We start from the raw sequence: 24837 nt of genomic DNA, 5'->3' as shown, positions 1-24837 counted from the left end.
TGAAATTGTGACTGAAATTCTGTAAACACTTGCAAGTTTATGAATGGAAACTATACAAATGGATGTAGATTTGGAAGGGATTTGCACAAAAGCCATGGTCTGCATGACTCACTCATGCTAAATCCTAGTATGAAGACCAAAAGAAAACTGACTTTAGGAAATATTTTTAGCTGTTTTAGGATAAGGAAACAAATAATAGCATCTATATAGTCCCAAACTACAGTATATTAAATCTACTGATTTCACTTGTAGGAATCAAATCTCTCTTACAAGGGACTATACAATACTAAGAACAGAGACAGAAATGGAATGATGACTGTCTGTGCAAATGAAACACTAATTCTCCCAAAATCAGAACAAGCAAAGCACTATCTATAGACATCAAACACCAACAAAGTTTGCATTTAGCAAAGCAACCTACTAAACGAACAGTCAAATCAGATGTTCGTATTGTAGACATTCAAAATATATGTAAAACTGCAGATATAATATAGAAAACAAATATGGCTGATGGCCACATGATGGTCAACACAGTACAGTAATATAAATGACTGGAAAAGGAAGGAGGAGTGTTTGTTCCAACCGAAAAAAGGGAACCTTTTATAAATAGCAGGAAATGAATGATTACATCACTATCTAATGATGAAAAAACAGGCCAATTACAAATGCTTCACAAGGTTATTTAGTGGAAAAGAAGAAAAATCTGTACTATAAAAATAGTTACCCAACTTTGCAAATTATTACCAAACTTCAAAATTTTTTTAATACCAATCCAATAAGGGAATACAATTTTGAACAGTCATGTAGCCAACAGTTTTGGGAGTTTAAAAGTAGGGTGCAGAGAAATTATGACAAGCTTTAACACAGTGCTTAGTGTCACTGCAAAATAGCACAGACTACTAAAAAAAACCCAGCAAGGCAATGTACGATTGATCCTACCAGAAGCAGCAAGAAGCAACTCTTCAGTGAAAGAAACACTTTTCCTCAGAACTGGGTTGACATGGCTAGAGTGAAGAGGGTTAGGGTTAAACCCAGAGAAAAGGAGACAGGGCTGTTTAAGCTGTGGGGAACCACAAGATATTGTTGGGGAAGTGGGAAACAGGAAATTCCTATGTCCCTGTGGGGAAAGTGCTGTGGAGGAAAGCAGTACAAAAGAGATGATAAAAGTTCAGAAAGTGACTAAAAAAATTAATAACTAGGAAGGAATAAAGCAGAACAAAACAAGCAAAACTAAATTACATAAAAATGAACAATCTAACAGCAGATGAATGACGTATTCATTGACATACAGTAAATGAGATGATCAATAGTGCAGTACAGTGAGAATGAGCACATTTAAAACAATATTTTAATATATTATTTATCTTTATTTTCAGGTAATGAAATATTCTTTACATTTTATCTCAAATTCTAATTATTGTTTAAACTGTGCTTACAGATGACTGACAGCTATTTTCCATGAGTCTAAGAAACGTAAGTTCCCTTTTCTGAGATTTTTCTGTATATTAACTAGGGAACAGCTAATTTTAGGTGTCTCTTTAATGTTTAAAATAATAGATTAAGGTTGATATTAAACTTTTCTCTTCACTTCTTTTAAAAAAAGGATTTCCCACATTTTTAATTTCCTCCACATATATATCAGGGCAATTACCAAAGTGTTAGTTAAAGAAGAAGAAGAAACAGCCAACAACATCTTTATTAAAATACTGTATTCTGTTATTTTGCAAAAATAGCATAATTCAGAACTTAAGATTCTTAAGTTTTCATCAGCAGATAGCTTCAAAGATCACATACACAGCATCTAATGCTAAGCCTCTAATGCTAAGCTTCTGTAAACATTTTGCTGATAGCAGACCTTTGCATTTTCTTAAACACATGGTCACCACAGACAGATTTAGAGACACAATGAGTCATCCTCTCTACTGCTATGTTGTTGTGTGTTTTTGCAGAAATGTGAACTAGGGTCTCCAGAACTGATAAAGCTTGTGTATATTTTTTTTAATTACCGTCAATCATGGAACAGCAATTGAAAAATCCTTTTCAAGCTTTCCTTGGATTTGTTACACTGTAGGAGAGAACATGCTGTTCAAGGAAACATGTTTAAAGCTCCCTTGGGTTCACAGAGCTAGTTTTAGACAAACTACAAGCAGAGATGTGTTTCTTAAAAGTGTATTTCCTATGTTTTCATCTAGCTGTATCCTATGAAAAGGGTCACAAGACTGTGTAAGATGGAAAGCAGTACAGACAAGTGAGCTGCATATGGAGGGCAAAAATAAGCAAAAAAAAGTGGACACTCCCTCCTGGTGTGAGTGGAAGTGCATTGTATTTCTACTACCGTGTCAGAAAACCAACTGTCTGCTAAATTATGCCATTAATATGATTAAATGTCATTAAGATGAGTGAAACTGAAACATTATAAGCACGTACAAGATTACAGCCGTTTTGTTTGAGAGAGAGAGAGTGGAAAAGAGAGAGAGAAGGGAACACACACAAACACACACACACACATGCACGCACGCACGCACGCACGCATACACACACAGAAATAACATATAGAACAGTTGTCATTCACATTACATATATTTGGTACTGGCTGCATTAAAGTAATTATACCTCTGCTTGATAACCTGAAATATGAAACAATCTTGCCCTCTCTCCCCATTTCTATCAACCTGCCACTTTTCTTGTTACTTCATAGCTGTTAATTAAGTATAGCCTTCAAATTTTCAGCAGAACTAGGAAGGTAAAGGTAAAGGTTCCCCTTGACAATTTTTGTCCAGGCGTGTTCGACTCTAGGGGGCAGTGCTCATCCCCGTTTCCAAGCCATAGAGCCAGCGTTTTGTCCGAAGACAATCTTCCGTGGTCACATGGCCAGTGCGACTTAGACACGGAATGCTGTTACCTTCCCACCGAGGTCGTCCCTATTGATCTACTTGCATTTGCATGCTTTCGAACCGCTAGGTTGGCGGGAGCTGGGACAAGCGATGGGAGCTCACTCCGTTGCGTGGATTCGATCTTACGACTGCTGGTCTTCTGGCCCTGCATCACAGGCTTCTGCAGTTTAGCCCACAGCGCCACCACTGAACTAGGAAACTTATAGTTAATTTAAAAAGTCTATATATGAGGGTAACTTGAAACCTGGGCTTCATATCTTGCTGACTTCCAAAGTTATTAATTAGTGTCCTAGTTGCTCTGGATGGGGGATTCTGGGAAGTGTAGTCCAAGAAAAGGAACTTGTTCTTAGGTAACAGAAGACTTCGTGCTGGCTTACATGAAAGCAATGGAATAGAAGCAACTAGAAAAATTGGAGCTGCAGTTCTTTAAATGCCCCTTGCATATCTATCGTATGTACCAACCATCATTAACAAGCATTTACCTCAAGCATGCGCCGGTCCCTCAAAATTATACTGCAACATGTAGATTTTGCCTTTTGAAGAAATAACAGTTCTATGACACAAAACGGCAAGTTGAAACGTATTTCCTAACATGTTACTTAGGGCACCTAAGTAATCCAAAAATACCGTTTCCCCGAAAATAAGACCTAACCTGAAAATAAGCCCTAAGTGAAGTGAAACCCCGCCCTCCAACATCGTGCAGCAACCAGAAGAAGATGACATGAGTACGTTTGAATAAATATGGATTGTTGTACATGAAAAAAATAAAACATCCCCTGAAAATAAGCTCTAATGCATTTCTGGAGCAAAAATCAATATAAGACCCTGTCTTATTTTTGGGGAAACACGGTGTAATTAAACACACACACACACAAAGTGGAGTGAGGTGGACAAGTTACAAATATTAGTTGATCATGGGTTAGATACTAAAGCACTATACACTAGCTTTTCAAAGATTAATCGTAAATAAAAGATAAACATGTACTTGCAAACTTTTTAAAAGATAAAACACAAAACATACTTTGAATGAAAATCCATTAGGTACAGCAATATAACTTCTCAGTGTTTCTCAGGCATTTTGAACTCAGGCCCAAACAAACTGCTTACTGTCTCTGGCCACCATTTTGTTGCAAAGGTAAGCTTGCAGAGGACCTCTTTACCAGTTATGTGTACGCTATCTGCTACTATCTTCACAGATCCATAGGCTGGAATATTTAGGCAAAAATAAAAACAATGGACTGGCATAACAATTCTACATGGCAATCAGAAGGGACGAAGAGGATATCTCCAAGCCCCTTCTAAACATTGCACAGCAAATCCTTGCAGTAATATGTCTGTGATGATTTCCAGGTTCCTCTAAATTTTCTAAATCTTATTGAGAAGATGGCACACGGGTCTGCAAGTGTTTTCTGTCAGAGGAACTCAGTCCATACAGGCCTTTGCCAAAAGGTCAAAAAGGCATCAGCTCTTTTAGGACATTATTTTTGTTGGATACTTCACATCCTTATCTCCAGATACTGTATAAACTCCCAAGGGAAGCCTGTGCCACAGTGTGAGAACCACTGAATCAGCAAGCAGAGCAAAGCAGCAGAATGAAAGGCTAATGGCACTTCAATCTACGTTGACAACACGGCATGCATTAATTCTATGTATAGAACAAAAGAAAACATAAAATGGAACAATTTTTTTAAAGTACCTAAAACAGTAATGGTGGGGGGAAAAACTTTTAAAAGGTAACAATGCTCCTTATGCATAGCTTAGAAGCAGCTCAGCAGAAGCCAATCAGTCATATTTCTAAGTCTTTACAAACAGACAATTAGTTACAAAGATTGATAGGTAAGATAAACGTTTTTAGATTAGTTATAGTTAATAATTTTAGTTAGAAAGACATGTTAAACTATTTCCCAACATATTATGGTGACTTTTTATCTCCATAATTTGCAATATGATGTGGAGGAAATTACAGGACAATTCCTTGTCACCCTCTTATTATATTGTGAGGTGTCAGCCTACAGGAGCAGTCAATACGCACTACAGTGCGGTGAGCAATTCACAGATTTATGCTGATAAGTAGTTTTAAACTTTACTCTCTAGGAAAAAAACCTATTTCTGGGGTCACTGGGACTGCTTACATGCCAGAAAAACAGAGAAAGGGGATGAAGAATGAAAAGCTAAAATAGAAACAACACAAATTAAACAAAACAAGGAAACAAACAACTCAAAATAATGTGGGTGGAAGCACCTTACCAGTTTTGGGTGTCAAACTCAAATCTGTGTCAGAAGAAGAGGACTGTCGACTGTAGGACTTGGAAGGTGAAAAGGAATATATTTGGTTTTTCAGAGGGGTGGAGGGTCCTGATGAATGAGGATTGGGATTGGGATCTTCATTGAAAGGAATCCTGCCAGAAGAAGGTGGAAACATATTCAGTGATCCTATGCCAAAGGACCGGGCTGACAGCAGCATGATCCCAACACCAGGATGTGGGGAGAGGGATGGGGCAGGGCCAACAGTTGTCCTGTGGTGTGAAATTGGATTGTGAGGCCAAAGGGCACCAAAAACTATTTTGTTTACCAACTCAGCATTCTGCAGGTAGATGGCAATCATTGGTTAGCAACACAAATACCACAGCTAAGGCATAAAGAAAGCATCAAAACCTAAGAAAAACTGGCAAACAAATGAAAGTCCTTTGGAACCATGGCCAGAGGGGGCAGGAATGTAATATGCTTTTTCAACCAGATTACCAAAAAGAAAACAAAATGATGATTACGGTTTATATATCTCTGTGTTTATATACACAGACACATATACATATCACACACACACACTTCCAAGAAAAAAAATGTTTCCTTATCCGTTAGCATCTGCAGCATGCCACAGCTAAAAACAAAGGAGAAAACGACATCAAGACCATTCAGTCAACAACCTCTGCCATATTTCTCACCGTCTTACCTGTTTGTTGAGCTTAAGGTTTCTTCCACGTAACACGAGAACATTGTGCTTAACCCCAATGTATCTCCCCCCACAACATTGTAAAAGGGAAAAATCAGATGCAAATCTTGTATTATCACTGGAAAAGGAAAAGTTTGCACATACCAAAGCAAAAGTATAAAGATAGACCCTAAACATGTGCATCATTCAGTTTCCTATTTTCTTTCTTTTAGCAGATGAACACTGCTTCTTTTTAGAAGCTGCACTCCTAGTGAGGAACTTTTGTGGTACCTGCCTACACTGCCTGCCTGCCTGTCCTTTGCAGTCACTGTGCCTGTGTCCTGTCTCTCCCCAGCTCCTGAGTCTGAGCAGTCTCGTACCAGTGTAGATGAGAGTGGGAACAGATACAGAGAAGTTCTGAGTAAGCCGTGAGCCAGTAGCAGTATGAATTGGACTGTTGTGGGTCGAACGACATCCGTGACTTGGTGGATGAACCAGCGGAGACCTGGGAGAATTTGTAGCCAGAGTGTAAGGAAAGAAAAAAATACATACAAAATATTGCAAAGTTACATTTAAAAGGTATTGCAATGTGCTCTAATTATTGGAGGATGCATTTTAAGAGCAAGCACTAACACAGAGGTGTCAAACAGAAGGTGAAGGGGTTCTGTAAGGCCTTTAAGTGTCCCCAGTAAACCATACAGCACTTATATAGTCCACAAAAATCCATGAATGTTCTGGGCCACAAATGTCACACTGCCATGCTTACTCACAAGAAAAGCTACTGCTGAAATGGATCTAGACTGCCACTTGGAAGTACCTCTCATTTCAGTTAGAGAAAGATAATTATCTTCACATTAGACAGATGAGGCCAGAAATCGTCTCACTGAAAACCACAAATGAATTTTATCTTCTGCCTGGAATATACCTCAAAAAGTAAAGCATTTGCAATGTTGAGTGTGTGACTTCCACAAGAAGAATTTATGTAAGCAAACTGGGAGGTAAATAATATGTTCGCAAGGGGCAGGGGGATTACAGATTCCCAGGGATCTACTCTCTGGGAACGTGTTCTTCTAACTCGTTTCAGTTTTACACTCCTGTGGTAAAGAGTGAATATGTAATCTCAGAAAAGATGGCAAGCAGTACCTTGTTACAAGTTTCCAGAGAAATAATCATATTAGACTGTTTCAGCTAAAAAGAGAAAAGTATCAGGGCATCTTTAAGACTAACACATTTTATGTGAATTTTGATATGGAGAAAAGGAATGTAATCCACAAAAAACTAGAGGGCCAATTTCCACAGTTCAGTCCTCTGGGAAATTTGCCATCCAGCTCATTCGAGTTTTACACTCTTGCTCTAAAGAGTAAAGATGAAATAAACCTTAAATAAATTTATTACTCTTAAAGGGACCAAGCCCTTTTTTGTTCTTATACAATATTAAGTATACCTGTGGTAATGGGTTAACTGGAAAGAAAGAAATATGAGGTTCTTGGGAGCATGCAAACTTGAATTTAAGGTGATTTAGTCTGAGTGGTTGGGTTCTCTTTCTATTAAACACAAAAACAACAGCATGCAAAGTAAAAACAGTTCATTTTTAAAAAGATGAAATTATCGTCAGTAAGAGTATAAAGAACACATTACTATATGTGGAAGAACAATGTGGCAACATCCCCATTTTGTTACCACATTGTTCCATGTACAAAACAACATTTTTTCCTAAAATAGAGGTAAATTTGGGGGTCGTTTTATACATGGAAGGAGGCAGTTGCACGCACACTCAGGTACCTCTTGCTGCCGCCGCCGCCTCATAGCTTGTCCCCTCCGGTGGCTGAGGCAGCAGCAGGAGGAGGAGGCAGAGATGGCGGCAGAGGTGGAGGCAAAGAAGCACTCGGGTGCATCTTCCTGCTGCCGCAGCCATATCACCTCCTCCAGCGATCGCCTCCTTAGGGCAGGGGACAAGGCGGCTGTTGCAGGTTTCTTATCTGCAATTCTGAAATTGTCCCCTGCTTCTCGCTCCTAATTTGTGAAATTTGTCTAATTTTACTTCTCCTATTTTGCTTGTGTTGTTGTAATTTGTAAATGCCATTAAAGGTTTCAGAACAGACGGCAGTGAGGTGAGCTGGAGATAAGCCCCAGCAGTCGCACTGGAGGAGGTGATCCGGCGGGCAGCAGAGACAGAAGGAGATGGAGGTAGAGGAACTGTTGCCCATTAACTGCTCCTCCACCGCCATTTAAGGTCAAAATTAGGGGGTCATTTTATACATTGAGGGGTTGTGTACGGAAAAATACGGTAAACTGCAAGGGTAAATATGCTACATGGAATTTTGATACAGATATGGACACCATTCTAGATATCTTTATCCAAATTCTCAATTGCACTTGGAATTGGGGGAGGAAAGATATAGTGCGGGTGGGGTGAGGGGATGTATCCTGCTGGACTGCTTTTTTAAAAGAATGAAAAGAAGAAAAGAAATTTCTCCCTTTCCCAGTGCACAAGCTCTCTACTTCTCTCCAAACCTTCTGATTATGTCAGAGGGCTTCAGGAAGGCTACTGGTAGCAAGCATGACTATAGGAAAAAATAGTCAGATTAAGCTGAGGGTTACTTGAAAATAGAAATACTGTAAGTGAAAATGGCCAGAGTCAACAGAGATACTTAATCTGATTACATAACATATTCAAAGTCGTAACAGATTTGAATACAGCCAATACCAAACACAAACTAGTGCTTTACCAAGAAATTTGACAAGTATTCATTCAAAATGATTCTTTGTGTGTGTGTACCTTGAAATTCAACAAAAATATAAAACATACAAAGATAACATGCTATTAGTACTGGTCTATGCAGTAGTGGTCTAATATGTACAAGCTTTCTTATAAAAGTTAATTATTATATAAGGAAATACAGTGGTGCCTTGACTTACGAACATCCCAATTTATGACCAAGTTACAACCAGCTCCGGCCGCAAAATCTTGCTTCGACTTGCGACTGGAGCTTCAAGTAACGACTGGAAAAAAGGTGGGGGAAAAGGCAGGGGAATTCAAATATACAGTACTAACTGTTGGTTGGTGAAGAGGCTGCTTCTTTGTAGCTCTTTCGTCCCAACAGTTAGAGAGTGTGCGTTGGAGGCGGCTTTCAACTGCATGGTGCTGCTTTCTGCTTCTGAGTGAGTATATACAGGGTTTTGCGGGAGGATTTCGGCTAGGGAGAGGGGTTATGTTTCTGTACTGTGATTTTGTTTTTGGTGTGTTTTTTCAGCCCCACTGCCTTCTGTGTTGTTTTTTTGGTGATTTTTTTTCTGGCCCTGGAGCGTTCCGATGGGGCTTGCTTTTTTGGGGGGAGGAGGTGGTGATTTTTTTTTCAGTCCCAACACATTCCGATGGGGCTTGCATTGTTTTTTGGGGAGTTTTCCCCCCGACCCCAGCGCATTCCGATGGGGCTTACTGTTTGTTCGTGTTTTTTTGTGATTTTTTTCCAGCCCTAGCATGTTCCAATGGGGCTTGCAGTGGGTTTTTTTGGGGGGATGTGTGTGATTTTTTTTCTGGTTGGAATGGATTAATGAGGTTTCAATGCATTCCTATGGGAAACGGTGCTTTGGCTTACAACCATTTGGAGTTACGATCATCATTCCAGAACAGATTAAGTTCATAAATCGAGGCACCACTTCTCTCTTACTAAATTGAAACATTTCACTACTCATTCAAGTAGCTACTTCAAACTCCAAGTAGCTACTTCAAACTGAAGAAGCTACTTGGATGAGTAGAGAAACGTTTCAACCTAATAAGAAAGAAGTCCAGTTGCCATGACTCAACATCCAGAAAACCTCACCTGGATGACTGAGAATTTTCACAGATATCAGGAAATAATGATTTTCAAACAAGAAATACATAGATGTAATTGGACACATCAGCAGGCATAATCAAGATAATCTCATATTTCACATGCCCTGAAAATGAATGTTTATCTCTTAGGGCTGCTGTTAAAAGGGTTACAGGGTTCTGCAAAAGGTAATTTGATCATTTGCAGAGGTCATTAATCTTTTCCTTTAAGAGATGGTTTCAGAATCCCATATCACTATTTTTAATTCCACTTACTACTGCTGACCTCAGAGCTGGCTGACAGCTTACTATTTTGAACCAACGGGCTGCAAATCTTGTTTTAAATGAGAAGGAAGCAGGCAGCTGCAAAAACCTGACAGCATTAACTTACGGCATACACTGTTAGCCTAAGCACAGGACAAGATAGTGGACTAATTCTTTTCCCTGATCCCAACTAGTGAAAATCCATTAAATCAGTAGAACGTACATATGTATTACCTTAACATTCTGCAATTGATTCAATGGCTCTACTCAAGCTGGGACCAGCAAGTAGATTTAGGCAAAGAATCAAAATACTACAATGGTTTTTGCACAATATATTTTTCTCAGTTAAGTAAAAACACAGCAGATTCATTCAGGTTAACAGTATTACAAACAGATATCCTATAAAAGAATGTGATATTGCAAACCAACAAACTCAGAAAGACAAACATTCTACTGAAGCAAGTGCTCCAATAGAAGAGCTTCAAGCTGCAATGTAAACGGGGAAATCCCATCATCAGCATGTAGTGCAACACTGCAGGAATTACATATGGTATTACCACAGAGGCATTTGTCACATCAAGATTTATTTCTGCAACATCTGTCAAAGGGAACAAAGGGTTCATTCTGAATCTAAGATTTCTCAGTCCAAAACAAATTACCAACAATAAGGAAGAGTGTGTCTGTGTGCAAATGAAATCAAAACTAGACCACAAATTATTAAAAAATGAAACAAATGCACTAAATATGGAAAGTCACACATAAAAATCTCTCCAGTACACACTGACTTATACTTACTCCTTCATTTCTTTGGATGGGGAATTACATGCGGGTAAGAATGCTGGTGTATTACTTAATTTATCCAAGGTACAGGCTGTTCCTATGGCTCGTACTACTAGTCCAGATTCTCCCTCCAGATCAAAGCACTGCAGGTAGCCAACAACTGCATTCCCCCTCATTTCTAATACCTTCAAACCAATCTTCCTTTGCAACTCCCCTGGAAAAAAAAAGGATAGACCAATTAGCCAGAGATTAGCCTAAAATTTACCAGGAAGACTAATTAGGACAAACATAAGGGGAAGCAAATTTGTTGAACTATCACAAGGCAGGCAACATTGCTTTTTTTCTTTTAAATTTTACTCTCATTCAGAAAGTGTGTGACTTAATGACCCTTCCATTTGTTACAAGTTTACAGACATATATTAAAACATTTTACAAGTGCTCATAGACTATTTTATAAGGACCTGTAGAACTACTATGGATACAACAGCTAAATTCGTAATTGCAAACTAAGTACAATGCAGGCCAGTAAACACATCATTTACTTTTTGTCTATACTGAATATTTTATAGCCAGGCAAAAGGAAGGTACACATTGATTCAATCTATTTTCAAGTATAACACTTATAAAACTGATTATTCTATTTGCTTCATTTTCTTATTTTAGAGAAACAGAACCCAGAAAATGCTTAAATAGGAAGATGGTAATGATGTCATCATTAGTGGCAAATTGCTGCTAATTAAAATCTTTCTTTGATTAATTCAGGGTGCACACACTTTTGTCACATTGCATACAAGTTGTGTGCACCATGAAATCACCATGAATCAGATGTGATTTGCTTTTAATCATCAGCAATTTGCTACTGGTGATAACATGATCCCCACTGCATGAGTGGAGCTGCACAACTTGATTTCAGCCACTGAGTTACTTCCAAGCTCTTCATTATTCATTCAAGCGCTGCTGTCTCTCTGAACAATGTTCACTTTCTATGTCCACAGATATGTAGAGCTAAATTTCCAGAGATGCATCACTCCTGAAGAGGTCTCATCTGGCGATGATGACACATGCCTTAGTTATATCACAGCTGGATTCCTGTAATGTATTCTATATGCGGCTGCCTCTGGAAACTGTCAGGAAACTTCAGCAGGTCCAGAATGTGGCAGCAAGATTGCTGACTGGGTCTGGCTACAGGGATCACATAGCCCCCCTGTTACAGCAGCTCCACTGGCTGCTCATTCATTTCTGGACAACATGCTGGTTCTAACATATAAAGCCCTAAATAGTTTGGATTCAAGCTATTTCAAGGGCCATGTCTCCTTTCTTTCAGTAATTACAGTACTAGAGAAAGGTACCAAACACTCATCAGCTGTGCGGGGAGAATACCCATCCTGCCTCCTCATCGGAGTGGTCAGCAGTCAGGGGAGGTGGGCCAGGGCGGCTGAGCTTCTGTCCAGACTGGTGCGCCACCTGAGCAGGAGGACGCTTTGTGCCACACAGCCACCAGGTCAGTAGATCAGACAATCTAAGGGAGAGATGAATGGATGCGCAGCAGTTGTGCTGACGTGTGGATATCTGGATCTAGGGACCTGAACAATTCAGTGCCCTTCTCTAGCCTGAACATCTTCACTGGCTGCTTGATTGGTATTCTTAAATGGACTGTTGTGCCTTACTGCTTTGAATATGTTTTTAATATTGCTTTCATTTCCCACTTCTTAAAGTCGTATTTGTTAGATCCTATTTAGTATTTGTATACTTATTGGTTTTAATATTAAATATTGTCTTTTAATGATGTGATCCATCTTGGTCTGTTTTAAGAAGAAAGGTGGGGTAAAATATTTTAAACAAACAAATAATACTGTGAATGAACTTTCAGCGGGACTTCCACATTCATCTGCTAAGAGCTAAGTTGCAGGTCCTACTTCAGGTTCTCAATTGTCAATAATAGTAGATTTAAAAAAACGACGAGCTGCCTCAACAACTGTGGTTCTTTGAATAGTTATTGGGCAATATCCTGATTTAAGTGGAACTGGCATACTACTTTGGGCAGAAAGGCACTCTTTGAATGGAGTATCACTTTGTCCTTGTGAAAATTCACGAAAGGAAGGGCCATGATGGTCCATAATGCTTCGTAATTAGAAAACAAATTATTTAATAAACCTCATAATTAGAAAACAAATTATTTAATAAACCTAAGATTACAATAAGGAAATAATAATAATAAACATTATTTTTTTTTAAAAAAAGAAAAAAATCAAGAATAGGTGAGCAAAAAAGAGTGCTCTGAAACATGTGCTCTGAAAGAAACAGCAACCCCAAAATGCATCAAACAAGCAAGCAAACAGCATAGTTTCTAATTCCAGTAAGTGTCAAAGTGAACAAATCATTGTTTTTGCTAAAAACTACTAACTTTGGCAACTTAGTGTTTAGTAACCCACAACTGTGGTCTGAATTAGCTTCCAACTGTGTAAGAACATTAAATTAACCTCATTGCTGAAACCAGTTCTTCATACGTTCACTGGCAAAGTGTATTATTCTGAAAAATACTTCAAAATAGTTTGTCAGTCCAAAGTGACCTTTGAAGTTCCAACCTGGCAATGATACGTGGCTGCTTTACAACATGAACTACTATTTCAGAACAGATTAGAAATCACCAAGTTACAATCGCTGCATCTGTTTGTAAATTATTGTTAGATTAAGTTATATGTTAACAGGTGAAACACTTAGAAGTTACTATTTATATGGTTTTTCTGTTGGCAAGTTCTTTAGTGCCTTGTGAAAATGGCATTCCATTGACCTTACAGCTTCCATTGCCTCTGTTACATCTAAACAAAAGGTAACCCTGCCATTTTGAATTATATTCAGAATGTTTTAATATAGTACAATCTATAAGATGCTGAGTTGACTTAAGCAAATAGTAATCAAAACACAGCAGAAACATATAACGCCTCTATTATTGCACCCCAAACCAAAATCTGTCTTTAAGACACTTTATTTGGTATTATAACTACCTGACATTAATGAAATAAGCCTCTGTCTAGCTTCATTTGATGCTCTCGGTGTACGGATTCGATCAATCCACTGATATTCCGGGTCTTCATTAACCACCAGCTCTTCCACAAAGCCATGAATAATTACTGCTTTGTAGCACTTTGGAATTGATGTAGCTATTAAAAAAGCAACCACAATGGAAAACATGTTTATTTACTTAAACAAGTTATATACTGTGACAAACCCAGACCTACTGGGATCTATCACACAGTTACTAAGCTGCCACCAACCATTCCCTATAATAAGTCACACAGACCAGGGATGGATTTTTAAACAACAAAAGAATAAGGTTTATTTTAAATACAAACAGGGTAAATAAAACAATCAGGTGAATAAAATAAAGTAACGTGGCTTATTCTCACACACACAAGCATACAGTTTGGTTCACCTAGAACCTTTAACTTAAAGCACAGACCCTGAACCCATCAGTTCTGGCTAACCCACAGACACCTGAACTTATCAGGTTGGTACTCTGACACACAGTAGTACCCTGTCAGACACCCAGACTCCCACAACAGCTTCTTCTTCCCCAGCTGCTGCTTCGTCCCAACCCAGTGTCTCACAGTCTGTCTCAGCATCTCCTCTTCACCACACAGGCATCACATATTTATACAGTACAGCCCCTCCTCCTGATGTCCCGCCTTCCACTCCCCATAGGATGGAACTTTCCCTCCAAACCCATGACAGACAGGTAACATCAGTGCTGTTATGTAACACCTCCCCTCTTTATAAGTTGTTTTGTAGGGGGAAAGCTAAAAGTGCTTTTCACCAAAAAACAACCTGCATAAAATACACAACAACATTTATACATACCATATAATACTTACATATACTTACACTCCAAGTTAACCATAGCAAATATGCATTTAAACATTTTACCATATACAGTACATCAATTTACCTTTATTAATACCAACCAAATTCAAAACCAGGTACATTTTAACTTTTTGTTTTCATTATATACATATAGTCCATGTTCTTTCGCCGTCTTCAGTCTTCAGGTCTTCTTGATAAGGCGTCAGCAACACAGTTCACTGACCCTCTGACCACCTTCACTTCAAAGTCATAGTCCTGTAAGTTCAAAGCCCACCTCATAAGTTTGCTATTGTGGGTTTTCATTGTCTTTAACCATTGCAATGGTGAATGGTCAGTACACAGAACAAAATGTCTTCCCCAGATGTAAGGCTTGGCCTTCTGGATCGCGTAGACTATGGCCAAACACTCCTTCTCCACGGTTGCCAAATGTCTCTCACCTTTTTGAAGTTTCCTACTCAGGTAGGACACTGGATGCTGGTCACCATTCTCATCCTCTTGGCACAGAACTGCTCCTACCCCGCTGTTAGACGCATCGGTGTAGATGATGAACTCCCGGTCGAAGTCTGGAGCACGCAGGACTGGATAGTTGATTAGCGCCTCCTTCAACCTCTGGAACGCCGCCTCACAGTCGCTGGTCCACGGGATGCGGTCATCAGCCTTCTTCCTCGTCAGATCGGTCAGCGGAGCCGCAATCTCGCTAAACCTCGGGATGAACTTTCTGTAGTAGCCCACCAACCCAAGAAATGATTTGACCTTTTTCTTGGTGTTGGGTCTAGGCCAATCACGAACAGCTTCTATTTTGGCCTCCAGGGGTTTTATCATTCCTCCCCCTACCATGTGACCCAAGTATTTTATTTCTGGGCTACCCAGCTGACACTTGCTGGCCTTTACTGTTAGCCCTGCTGCACTTAACCTCTGCAGCACTAACTCCAGGTGTATCAGGTGATCTTCCCAGGTATTACTGAAGATCCCTATGTCGTCAATGTAGGCCACTGTAAAGTCACTGAGCCCTGCCAAGGTCTGGTCCATCAGCCTTTGGAATGTGGCTGGTGCATTTCTGAGACCAAAGCTCAGGACTCGAAACTCATAGAGACCAAAAGGGCTGCAAAAGGCAGTCTTTTCTTGATCCCTGGGATCAATTCTTAATTGCCAATATCCCTTTACCAGGTCCAATGATGAGATGAACCGACAACCCCCTATGGTTTCAATCAGGTTGTCTAGCCTGGGCATTGGGTAGGCATCAGGAGTGGTTACACGGTTTAATTTCCTGTAATCAACACAAAACCTAAGGCTCCCATCAGGCTTGTCCACAAGGACTATCGGAGAGGACCAAGGACTAGAAGAGGGGACGATTATGTTCTCCCTCAGCATTTCGTCCAGCTCCTTCCGCACCTTGTCCCTATAGGGTCCCGTTACTCGGTATGGGGATACTGCCTGCGGGGGTGCATCCCCTGTGTGGATCCGATGCATCACTCCCTTCACTATCCCCGGCTTGTTGGAAAACACCTGTTGATATTTACTAAGCAGCATTTTTAGTTCTTGCTGCTGGTCTTGGGTGAGTGCAGGACTGATCTTTACCTCCTCTGGGTTGTATTTTACTTCCCCTCTACCCTCCCAGAAGGGTAATTCCGCTTCCTCACTCTCAGCTGCTTTTATCGCGAATAAAACCCTCTGTTCCCCTCTGTAGTAGGGTTTTAGGGCATTCACATGAACCACCCTCCTTGCTTGGTTCTCCTCCTGCTCTATTAGGTAGTTCAGGTCTGACATCTTGGAAATGACCCTATATGGTCCTGCCCATTTGAGCTGCAGTTTATTCTCTCTGCAGGGCCTAAGCCAAAGCACTTCCTCCCCCGGGTCAAAGTGCCTCTCTCTAGCTTTGCGGTCATACCATGTTTTCTGTTTGACCTTCTGCGCTTGCAGGTTTTCTGCTGCCAGCTCTAGATTTCGCTTTAGGTCATTCATCAAGGTGTCTATGTAAGTCACAACGTCTTGTGGGTCATCCTGGGTGATCTGCTCCCAAATTTGTTTGATCAAATCAAGGGGCCCTTTCACCCCTAAGTGTGCAGCAAACATGTCAGAGTGCCCCCTTTGTAAGATCATGGGGCGATACTTTTCAGGTACCACCCGCTGACTTCTGATCCCATCTCCCCCTTTTGAGATATTCTTCAGGGTTTCTCTATATAAAATCCCCTTTTTCTCCAGAAATCTCACTGGGGTCTCAGGTGTTAGCTGGGCGTCAGTCACCTGTTCAAAACACTTTTGGAGAGTGGCGTCTGCCTTTTGCTCCTGTCCAAATCTGCTGTCTGTGGTTAAGGTTTCCACCACAGCTTCTGAACTTCCCCCACCTGCTTCCGTCTCTGGCTCATCATTACCCCCCTGAACTGTCCCTGTGGTGGCTTGTGAGCGTGTAATCACTAGCACCCTTTTCACATGTTCAGCCAGGTCATTTCCCACGAGCACGGCTGCTGGCAGAGTCGATGAAATCGCTAGCCGCCAATCTCCCCTCCAGCCTTGAAAGTTGACAGGTACCTCTGCTACTGGCAGAGAGATTATCTGCCCCTCAATCCCTGCCACCTTCATGCTCTCATTTGGGATTATAAACTCCCTAGGGATGATATCTGGATGGCACAGGGTTACCTGGGAACAAGTGTCCCGCAGCCCCCTATACTGACGGTCAAGTACTCCTACGTCCACCCCTGCTGTCTCAAACAACTGAGAATCTGTTTTTATCAGCAAGCAGCGCTTTACCTCCACAAGAGGACCATTTTCCTCAGCCTGATCAGCAGAGGCAGCTGTCCCAGACTGAGTAGTCATGGCAACAGGCTCCCTCTGTGACAATGAGCTTTGCTCTTTCTGGACACAGAACACAGCTTTTGGCTTGGTCCCACTAGAATTCTGAGGCACCATTCCTTTTAGCTGCTTCAATTTCTCACACTCTGAGATCAGATGACCCTTTCCCTGACAGAAATAGCATTTTCTAGTGTATTTGGATTCTCTCTCCTCTTGTTTCGGTTTTCCCTCCAAATTCTGAGGGCTTGGTTTCATGCCTGAGGGCTTCCCTTCACCATGGGCCCCTCCCCCTTGCTGGCTTTTCCCTGGTCCCTGAGAGTACTTGCTGTAGGTTTCTTTGGGTTTACCTACAGATTTCCCCTCACCCAAGGGCTTTCTTATTTGGGAGATAAAATCTGCGATCTCTGCGGCTGCTGCCACAGATTTCGGTTTCCTTTCCCTCACCTGGAATTTCAATTCCCCCTGCAGGACTGAATAGAACTGTTCCAGTGCTATCAAGTCTTTAAGCTGCTCATAGGTCTCTATTCCCTCCTGCGATAGCCATTTCTCAAGCAGCCTCACCAATTGGGCCCCCACTTGGGTAAAAGTCTGTTCTGGTTTTTTAGTGAGGGACCTGAATCTTTGTCTCAGCTGCTCTGCATTTATCCCATGTCTTGCAAACACCAGTTTTTTAAACTCTGCAAAATCTTTCATCAATTCCTCAGGCATCTCGGCATAAACCTCAGCCAGGCTACCACTGATTAAAGACCGCATGATGGTCATCTTCTCAGTTTCCCTCACTGAGAAGTCCACAAACGCTCTTTCCACTAAGGAAAAGAACACCTCAGGACAATCTCCCTTGTGGTACACAGGGAATTTCTTCAGGTCAGCCTTAGACAGTTGGCCTCCCTCAGAATCCCTATTATTATTATTGTTCTGGTTCATCAGTTCCAGTTTTCTTAATTCAAACGCCATCTTCTCTCTCTCCATTCTTTCTTCTCTCTCCATCCTCTCTCTCTCTCGCTCTAATTCAAATGCCATTTTCTCTCTCTCTAATCTTTCCTCCATTTCCCTCACCCTCAGTTCATGCTGTTGGGCTAGGATCAATTTTCTAAGTTCTGGGTTCTGCTCTCCTGTGCTGTCACCTTGCACTGAGCCAAATTCATCCTCAGAACCTTGGTCAATCTGGGGGTCTTTCACATCACTCATTTCTGCCATCTGGCTTCGAGTCAAGGGCATAATCCCCCCTCAGAACAGGCTGCTTTAAAAGTCAAGCCTCAAAATAAAACGACCACTTTTTTCCTTCTTGCCTCAGAACCAGCTCTCCTAGAGATTGCTGCTGTTCTTCAGCACTAAATTTGCAACAGTATCGAGTCAGAGCCTACCCCCCTCTGCTGGGCCTCTCAGCTGGCAAGCTAGCTCACTGTTGCTACGCAGTTTTGCCTCAGCGTTTTCCCGCCAAAATCAGGCTGCCTCAGAGCACCTTAATCTAAGTCTCCCCAGTTGGCACGTTCTTCTACTAGTGCACCTCCCCGTGAGGTACACCTAGAAGATTACCTACGCGCCTCAGACTGTCCCTGACTAGACCCCCCTTGCTCTGGGCACACTTGCCAAGGCTTTGCTGGACCGCTGGACAACTGGACCAGTCGTATCCCACACGCTGGACACCAATCAATGTGACAAACCCAGACCTACTGGGATCTATCACACAGTTACTAAGCTGCCACCAACCATTCCCTATAATAAGTCACACAGACCAGGGATGGATTTTTAAACAACAAAAGAATAAGGTTTATTTTAAATACAAACAGGGTAAATAAAACAATCAGGTGAATAAAATAAAGTAACGTGGCTTATTCTCACACACACAAGCATACAGTTTGGTTCACCTAGAACCTTTAACTTAAAGCACAGACCCTGAACCCATCAGTTCTGGCTAACCCACAGACACCTGAACTTATCAGGTTGGTACTCTGACACACAGTAGTACCCTGTCAGACACCCAGACTCCCACAACAGCTTCTTCTTCCCCAGCTGCTGCTTCGTCCCAACCCAGTGTCTCACAGTCTGTCTCAGCATCTCCTCTTCACCACACAGGCATCACATATTTATACAGTACAGCCCCTCCTCCTGATGTCCCGCCTTCCACTCCCCATAGGATGGAACTTTCCCTCCAAACCCATGACAGACAGGTAACATCAGTGCTGTTATGTAACATATACCACCTCTTATCAAAACTTGATTGCAAAGAAGTTCACAATAAGGCTTTTAAAAAAATAATCCTTAAAACAGAGATTAAAAGCATGGATGTAGAAAAGGCTTTTCAGCTGGTGCCTAAACAATATCTGTGCCAAATGAATCTCCCTAAGAAGGGTATTCTGTAAACAGGGGTATATGTCTTTAAAAATCTTCCTAATATCCACCTTGCTCACAACTGGAGAGGTCCTGCATGTAGAGCAATGGTTACCAACCTCTTTTCACTTGTGTACTCCTATCGATAGGAAAGGAGTAGGCGGCACAAGCCCCCAGGTTAGTGGTGGAACAAGAACAGACCTTGAGAGAGAAAGCCAATTGACTGGACTCTCACAGGGTAGGATGGGAGAGAGTGGGGGGGGACTAGGGATTTCTCACTGCTCAGTTGGCGTATGCGCCATTTCCTGTCATTATTCAATTTTTTTCACATACCCTTAAATATCCTGGTTTATACCTCTGGGCATCCCAGGTAGCGAATCACTGATGAAGAGCATCAAAACCTAATCTCAAAAGTGGCAGTAGTGTGGTACAGAAACAGTTTGTCCTTTGGGTCACGGTTCCGACACATTTAGAGATTTGAATGCAAATACCAGCACTTTGCATTGGGCTCAGAAAAAAAATCAGAAACTAATATAGCTGAACTAGTGAGCCACAAACTAAACACACAATACCAGTCACAACATTACCATTTGTGTTCTTAGCAGACAGAGAAGACCCACCATCCTAACAATTGGGAATGAACCCCATCCCCAGCTTAGATGATCAATCATCCCTGTGTATTCGAGTTCCTACTCCAGTCGGCCACAGAGACTGGCAAAACGTCAGGAAGAACAACCTTCAGAACACGGCCAAAGAGCCCAAAAAACCCACAATGATCATTCCTGTCCTCTGCTAACTGAAGTTACCAAATTGTTTTCAAACGTGACCCCATGTTCAAAAGATTTCAGTTTGGAAACAGGTGTTACCAAAACAGGTTGAAAGCAGCCTTCCCCAAACTGGTATTGAATCATTTCCAACCAGCATAACAAATAGAGAGCACCAGCGTGTAAAACAGTGTATCTTTAAAAGCCTTTACTTATCCAAATAACCATTTTCCTCACTCAAACCAATTCATAATATATTTTTAGACTTACTGCAAAAAAATTTTACCCCACACGATGACTGCCTGAAACGGTTTAAGTCATTGAAAAGGTCTACTTTCACCACCACATTAATCTCACCACGTATACCTGTGTGAGAAAAGCATGTCAGAAATTGAGAATTTATATCAGAACATAGGAATACAAGTTTGATTGTTCAAATGCAATTTTAAAACAAACAGAACAAACACAAAAATCTATAATACAGTAAAACAAGAAGGAGCAAAAATATTGAATGCCAAACAGTGTAATGAAATAAAACAGTATAAAAGGCCTGGGCAATGGGATAACACAGCAGTGAAGGTCCTTTTACAGATCATCACCTGCCTCTTATCAGATAAGAGAAGAATCCATTAAAAAGGTCTCAGAGGAAGAACTTAGTAACTGCATAATGTCACTAACAAATCAATGTATCAATTTTCAGTATTCAAGAACTCTAGGATATTTTGTATACTGTGGCAGCATAGTATTTTATCTCTAATTGCAAACAAGAAATACTGCATTGAAAGGTACTAGAATCTATGGAAAACATTTTTCTAAATTAGGTTTTATGTGAGTTTATAATTCTTAGGCAAAAATGACCATGTGATGACCTAATGAAGTACAGTGGTGCCCCGCATAACAGGCGCCCCGTTTAATGAAGAATCCGCATAGCAATGGCTTTTTTGCGATCGCAAAAGCGATCGCATTGTGATGTTTCAAATGGTAAAACATTGCTTTGCGACGATCGGTAAGCAGTTTCGCTTACCGATTTTTGCATAGCAATGTTTTTTCTAACAGCTGATCGGCGGTTCCAAAATGGCTGCTGGGTAAAAAAATGGCCGTATGGAGGATTTTCACATAACGGTGAGTTTTTTGCCCATAGGAACACATTAAACATGTTTTAATGCATTCCTATGGGCTTTTTTGTTCCGCATAGCAATGAATCCATATAGCGACGATTTTTCCGGAACGGATTATCATCGCTATGCGGGGCACCACTGTATTTTTAAACTAGCACACTATTATTTTAGGTATGTAATTAAAAACAAGAAAAAACCATACAGATGAGCAATGGTCCCACATAGAACTCCTAATGCTCCCATTACATGGTCAAATTTCTCTCGGACAGCTGTGTGACTGTAATCTATACTAATGAGTAGGCACCACAACTTTCATGAATCTTGTGTCCTTCAGATATATTGGAATGTAATTCCCATCTGTCCTACCTAATTTCACCAATAAGGAACCATGGGAATGGAGGTTCAGAACATCTGGAGAATTTGAAGATGGAGAGAAATGATTTAGTGCTAACTATATCATCCCAATGGGTAACATTTGTGGTGAAAGATTAAGCTGGAGCTTTGGCAAATTCAAACTTCTTGGGAACCATTGTCTTTTGGGCAGATAAAGTAACCTCAGTCTAGAACAGTAAGTATAACAAGATCAGAATTAAACACCTAACTAAAGGTTTGTTTTTTTTTGCAGGAAGCTGTTCATAATTGGTATGAACTGCTGAATAGCTCAGTGGTTTAGGAATCCGGCTGTGGAATCAGAGATTGGGAGTTCAATTCTGCACTGTGCCTCCTTGATAGACTTGATGACCCATAGAGTGCCTTCCAACTCTGCAATTCAAGGATGGTTATCATAAATGTCCCTGGCTGCAAGCACAATGTTAAGTCCCATTCCAACCCTACTACTATATCACATTTCTTCAGCAGCCTTTGGAGTCAACAGGTTCATCACAAAGCTGGCAGTAAGACAACATCCTTCATGACCCTATGTCCTGTTCTGTACTCTCTAGAAAATAGTACAAGCCAAACTGTAATGCAGATCCGTTATTATACAGAGAAATACAGACGTGTGGCTACTAGAAATAACTTCAAGGGCTGGGAGAACAGGCCGCAATTTCAAGACGCAGAGAGAGAGAGAGAATGTTTCCAGAACTCCTTATTTTTTGCTTGAGTTTTCTTCTACATCATTGTATGAGATTTCTTCCTGATATGATTTATAGATTTTGAACAGCACAATTAATGCATCTCAAATCTCCTGAAAGTTTTGTCTAATAAAAGTAAATCTCAAAAAAAAAAAAAACCACCCAAAACTCTCACCATGTATTGTGTCGTATATTGGAAACCAGCCAGAGATAACTGTAGCTGCTTCACTGTAGAGGAGAGGATCAATATCAATGTAAACTTTCCCGATGGCATCATTAGCGCTGTATGTGTCATGATCAAGGACAGTTATCTGTAGAGGCTCATCTTGCAAATCTTCATCATCTACCTATAAATTAAAACATCAGCATCCAGCTATATCATATCACAAGGCAGAATCTGAATTAAGAAAATTTTACTTGAACTATAGCTCTCCTAAACAAGTCAAGATCTAACTGTAGTTTCTGAGGCCGACTTGTTCATACAATATGTAGTTTATAATAACAGCTCCTCGGTCAGAGGCAATAAACCAGCTTGTCACAAAGCTATGTGGCAAGGTGCTTAGTAGGTATGAGATTTTTGAAAGTCATGAACTACAACCCTCAAAAGTCTGCAGGAATTTCCCCACCCAAACCTCTGGAGGTTTAGCCATTTCCTCCATCTTCATCATGGGGGGATGAAGTCCACGAATTCCAAAAATCCTGTGCCCAATGATTAGCTTCAAAAAGAGACAATTTCTTCCAACCTTTTGCTTACAAATATGTCACATGGGGCTAGGCAGAGATATAAGCCTTGTTACACAGCACTAAACAAGTTTTCATGAACCTGGTGTTTTTGAGATGTACTGGACTGCAACTTGCATCATATCCATTTAGCATAACCATTGCTGCAGTAAATCATGGTGAATGGGCAACAACCTCATGTCCTTGCCTCTTTTTCTATTCTCTTCCAGCCATTATTGGCTGTTGATAAGGAGCTGCATAAGGTTCAAAAAGTTCAAATAACAAGAATTTTAAAAAAGAGACATCAATTGCTATTCTTACCATGTTCCCTCATATCTTTTCTACCTTCCATTAAAATCGATTTCTCTTACGACCTTGTCAGATGTCTGCCTCCATTGAATCCAGCAACATTTCCAACATAAAATGGGCAAATTAAAATATAAAATATAGCAAATCTTCCTATTTTTTCTAACCTTGCAACAAAAATTTAACTTTTTACAGATTGTGATGTGTATTCCAAAAATGGCACATATTTATTCCATTTCATTTTTATCCTCTCAGAGACAGTTCACAATGTGATTACAAGCTGCAATCCAATATTATTTAATTAATCTAGTATTTGAAATATCCATTTTACATCTGGAATGACACACAGCAATGTACTAGGAAATTTATACTAGGAAGCATTCTGAAATATTAACTTATGTGATTTCCAATTTTCACAGTACGTTTTCAACATGCTTGATTCAAGAAGTAGCAAAGATAGACTGAAATTATAGATTCACTGTAGATCTGTGAGGTTTTCTAATGCCCATTATTTACCAATATCAGCAATAAAAAGCTTCAAAATAATATTGGATACTTGCTTTAACACATAGGGTTTTGTTCTGGATACTGAATTAAAGTTGGAAGATCAACTGGAGCTGCATGGCTCCTGCTAAATTATACCACTGAAATGGAAAAAGTCTGTAACAATGAGTGTGCATTTGTGTAGGAAGGACTGGGAAATCTTTTCAGTTCTGGTACTTAAAACCAAATTCCAGGTTTCTTTGTACTACACACCAACTGATGGGTCTTGGGGATCTAGTCAAAAACAAAAATGATACCATGGGCCTTCTCTGGTCAGCATAGCTTTATCCTATTTGCCTTTCTGTTTTCCAAACAGTATTTCACAGAATGTAAAATCAGCCAATTGCTACAGATGCCCAAGCATTTAATATTACTGTAGAACAATCATCCCAATCAATGCTAGCTCTATGATCTGTATATTGCTTCTGTACTTAGTTAGTTTTTGGTCAATTTACCTCAAATTTAAACCATTCAGAATTCCACTGAGGATTAAGAGATTTGGGATACACATCTGTCTTAAATGTTGTGTTTCCAAACTTCACCTGAAAAATATACAAACACATATTACAAATTGAAGCAAGTATTGGTCAACATTCTCTGAGTTATTGTAATAAGCTAACACTATTTGTTAAAACCAGTTTTGCACAATT

At 40.3% G+C, this 24837-nt stretch overlaps 1 protein-coding gene across 50 annotated transcripts in view; it reads right to left on the bottom strand.

Annotated features, from left to right (window-relative positions):
• C2CD5 (C2 calcium dependent domain containing 5) overlaps positions 1-24837 on the bottom strand; it is a 106681-nt gene that overhangs the window by 71356 nt on the left and 10488 nt on the right. For 17 of the 50 annotated variants that reach the window (XM_078376435.1, XM_078376437.1, XM_072999706.2 and 14 more), the window contains exons 2-7: positions 24643-24729; positions 22794-22965; positions 20698-20793; positions 13687-13842; positions 10697-10895; positions 5142-5293 (exon numbers count right to left, since the gene is read on the bottom strand). In XM_078376435.1, the coding sequence (XP_078232561.1) occupies positions 5142-5293; positions 10697-10895; positions 13687-13842; positions 20698-20793; positions 22794-22965; positions 24643-24729 (862 nt within the window). Of the gene's footprint in view, positions 1-939; positions 1132-5141; positions 5852-6203; positions 7603-10696; positions 10896-13686; positions 13843-20697; positions 20794-22793; positions 22966-24642; positions 24730-24837 lie in introns of those variants that run through there. The other 33 variants (XR_013536815.1, XR_013536816.1, XM_078376427.1 and 30 more) reach the window with 6 other exon arrangements.

The sequence above is a fragment of the Pogona vitticeps genome, chromosome 5 (genome assembly GCF_051106095.1).
Source record: "Pogona vitticeps strain Pit_001003342236 chromosome 5, PviZW2.1, whole genome shotgun sequence".
In the NCBI taxonomy this organism is placed as follows: Eukaryota; Metazoa; Chordata; class Lepidosauria; order Squamata; family Agamidae; genus Pogona; species Pogona vitticeps.
This window is presented reverse-complemented; position numbering and strand designations above follow the sequence as displayed.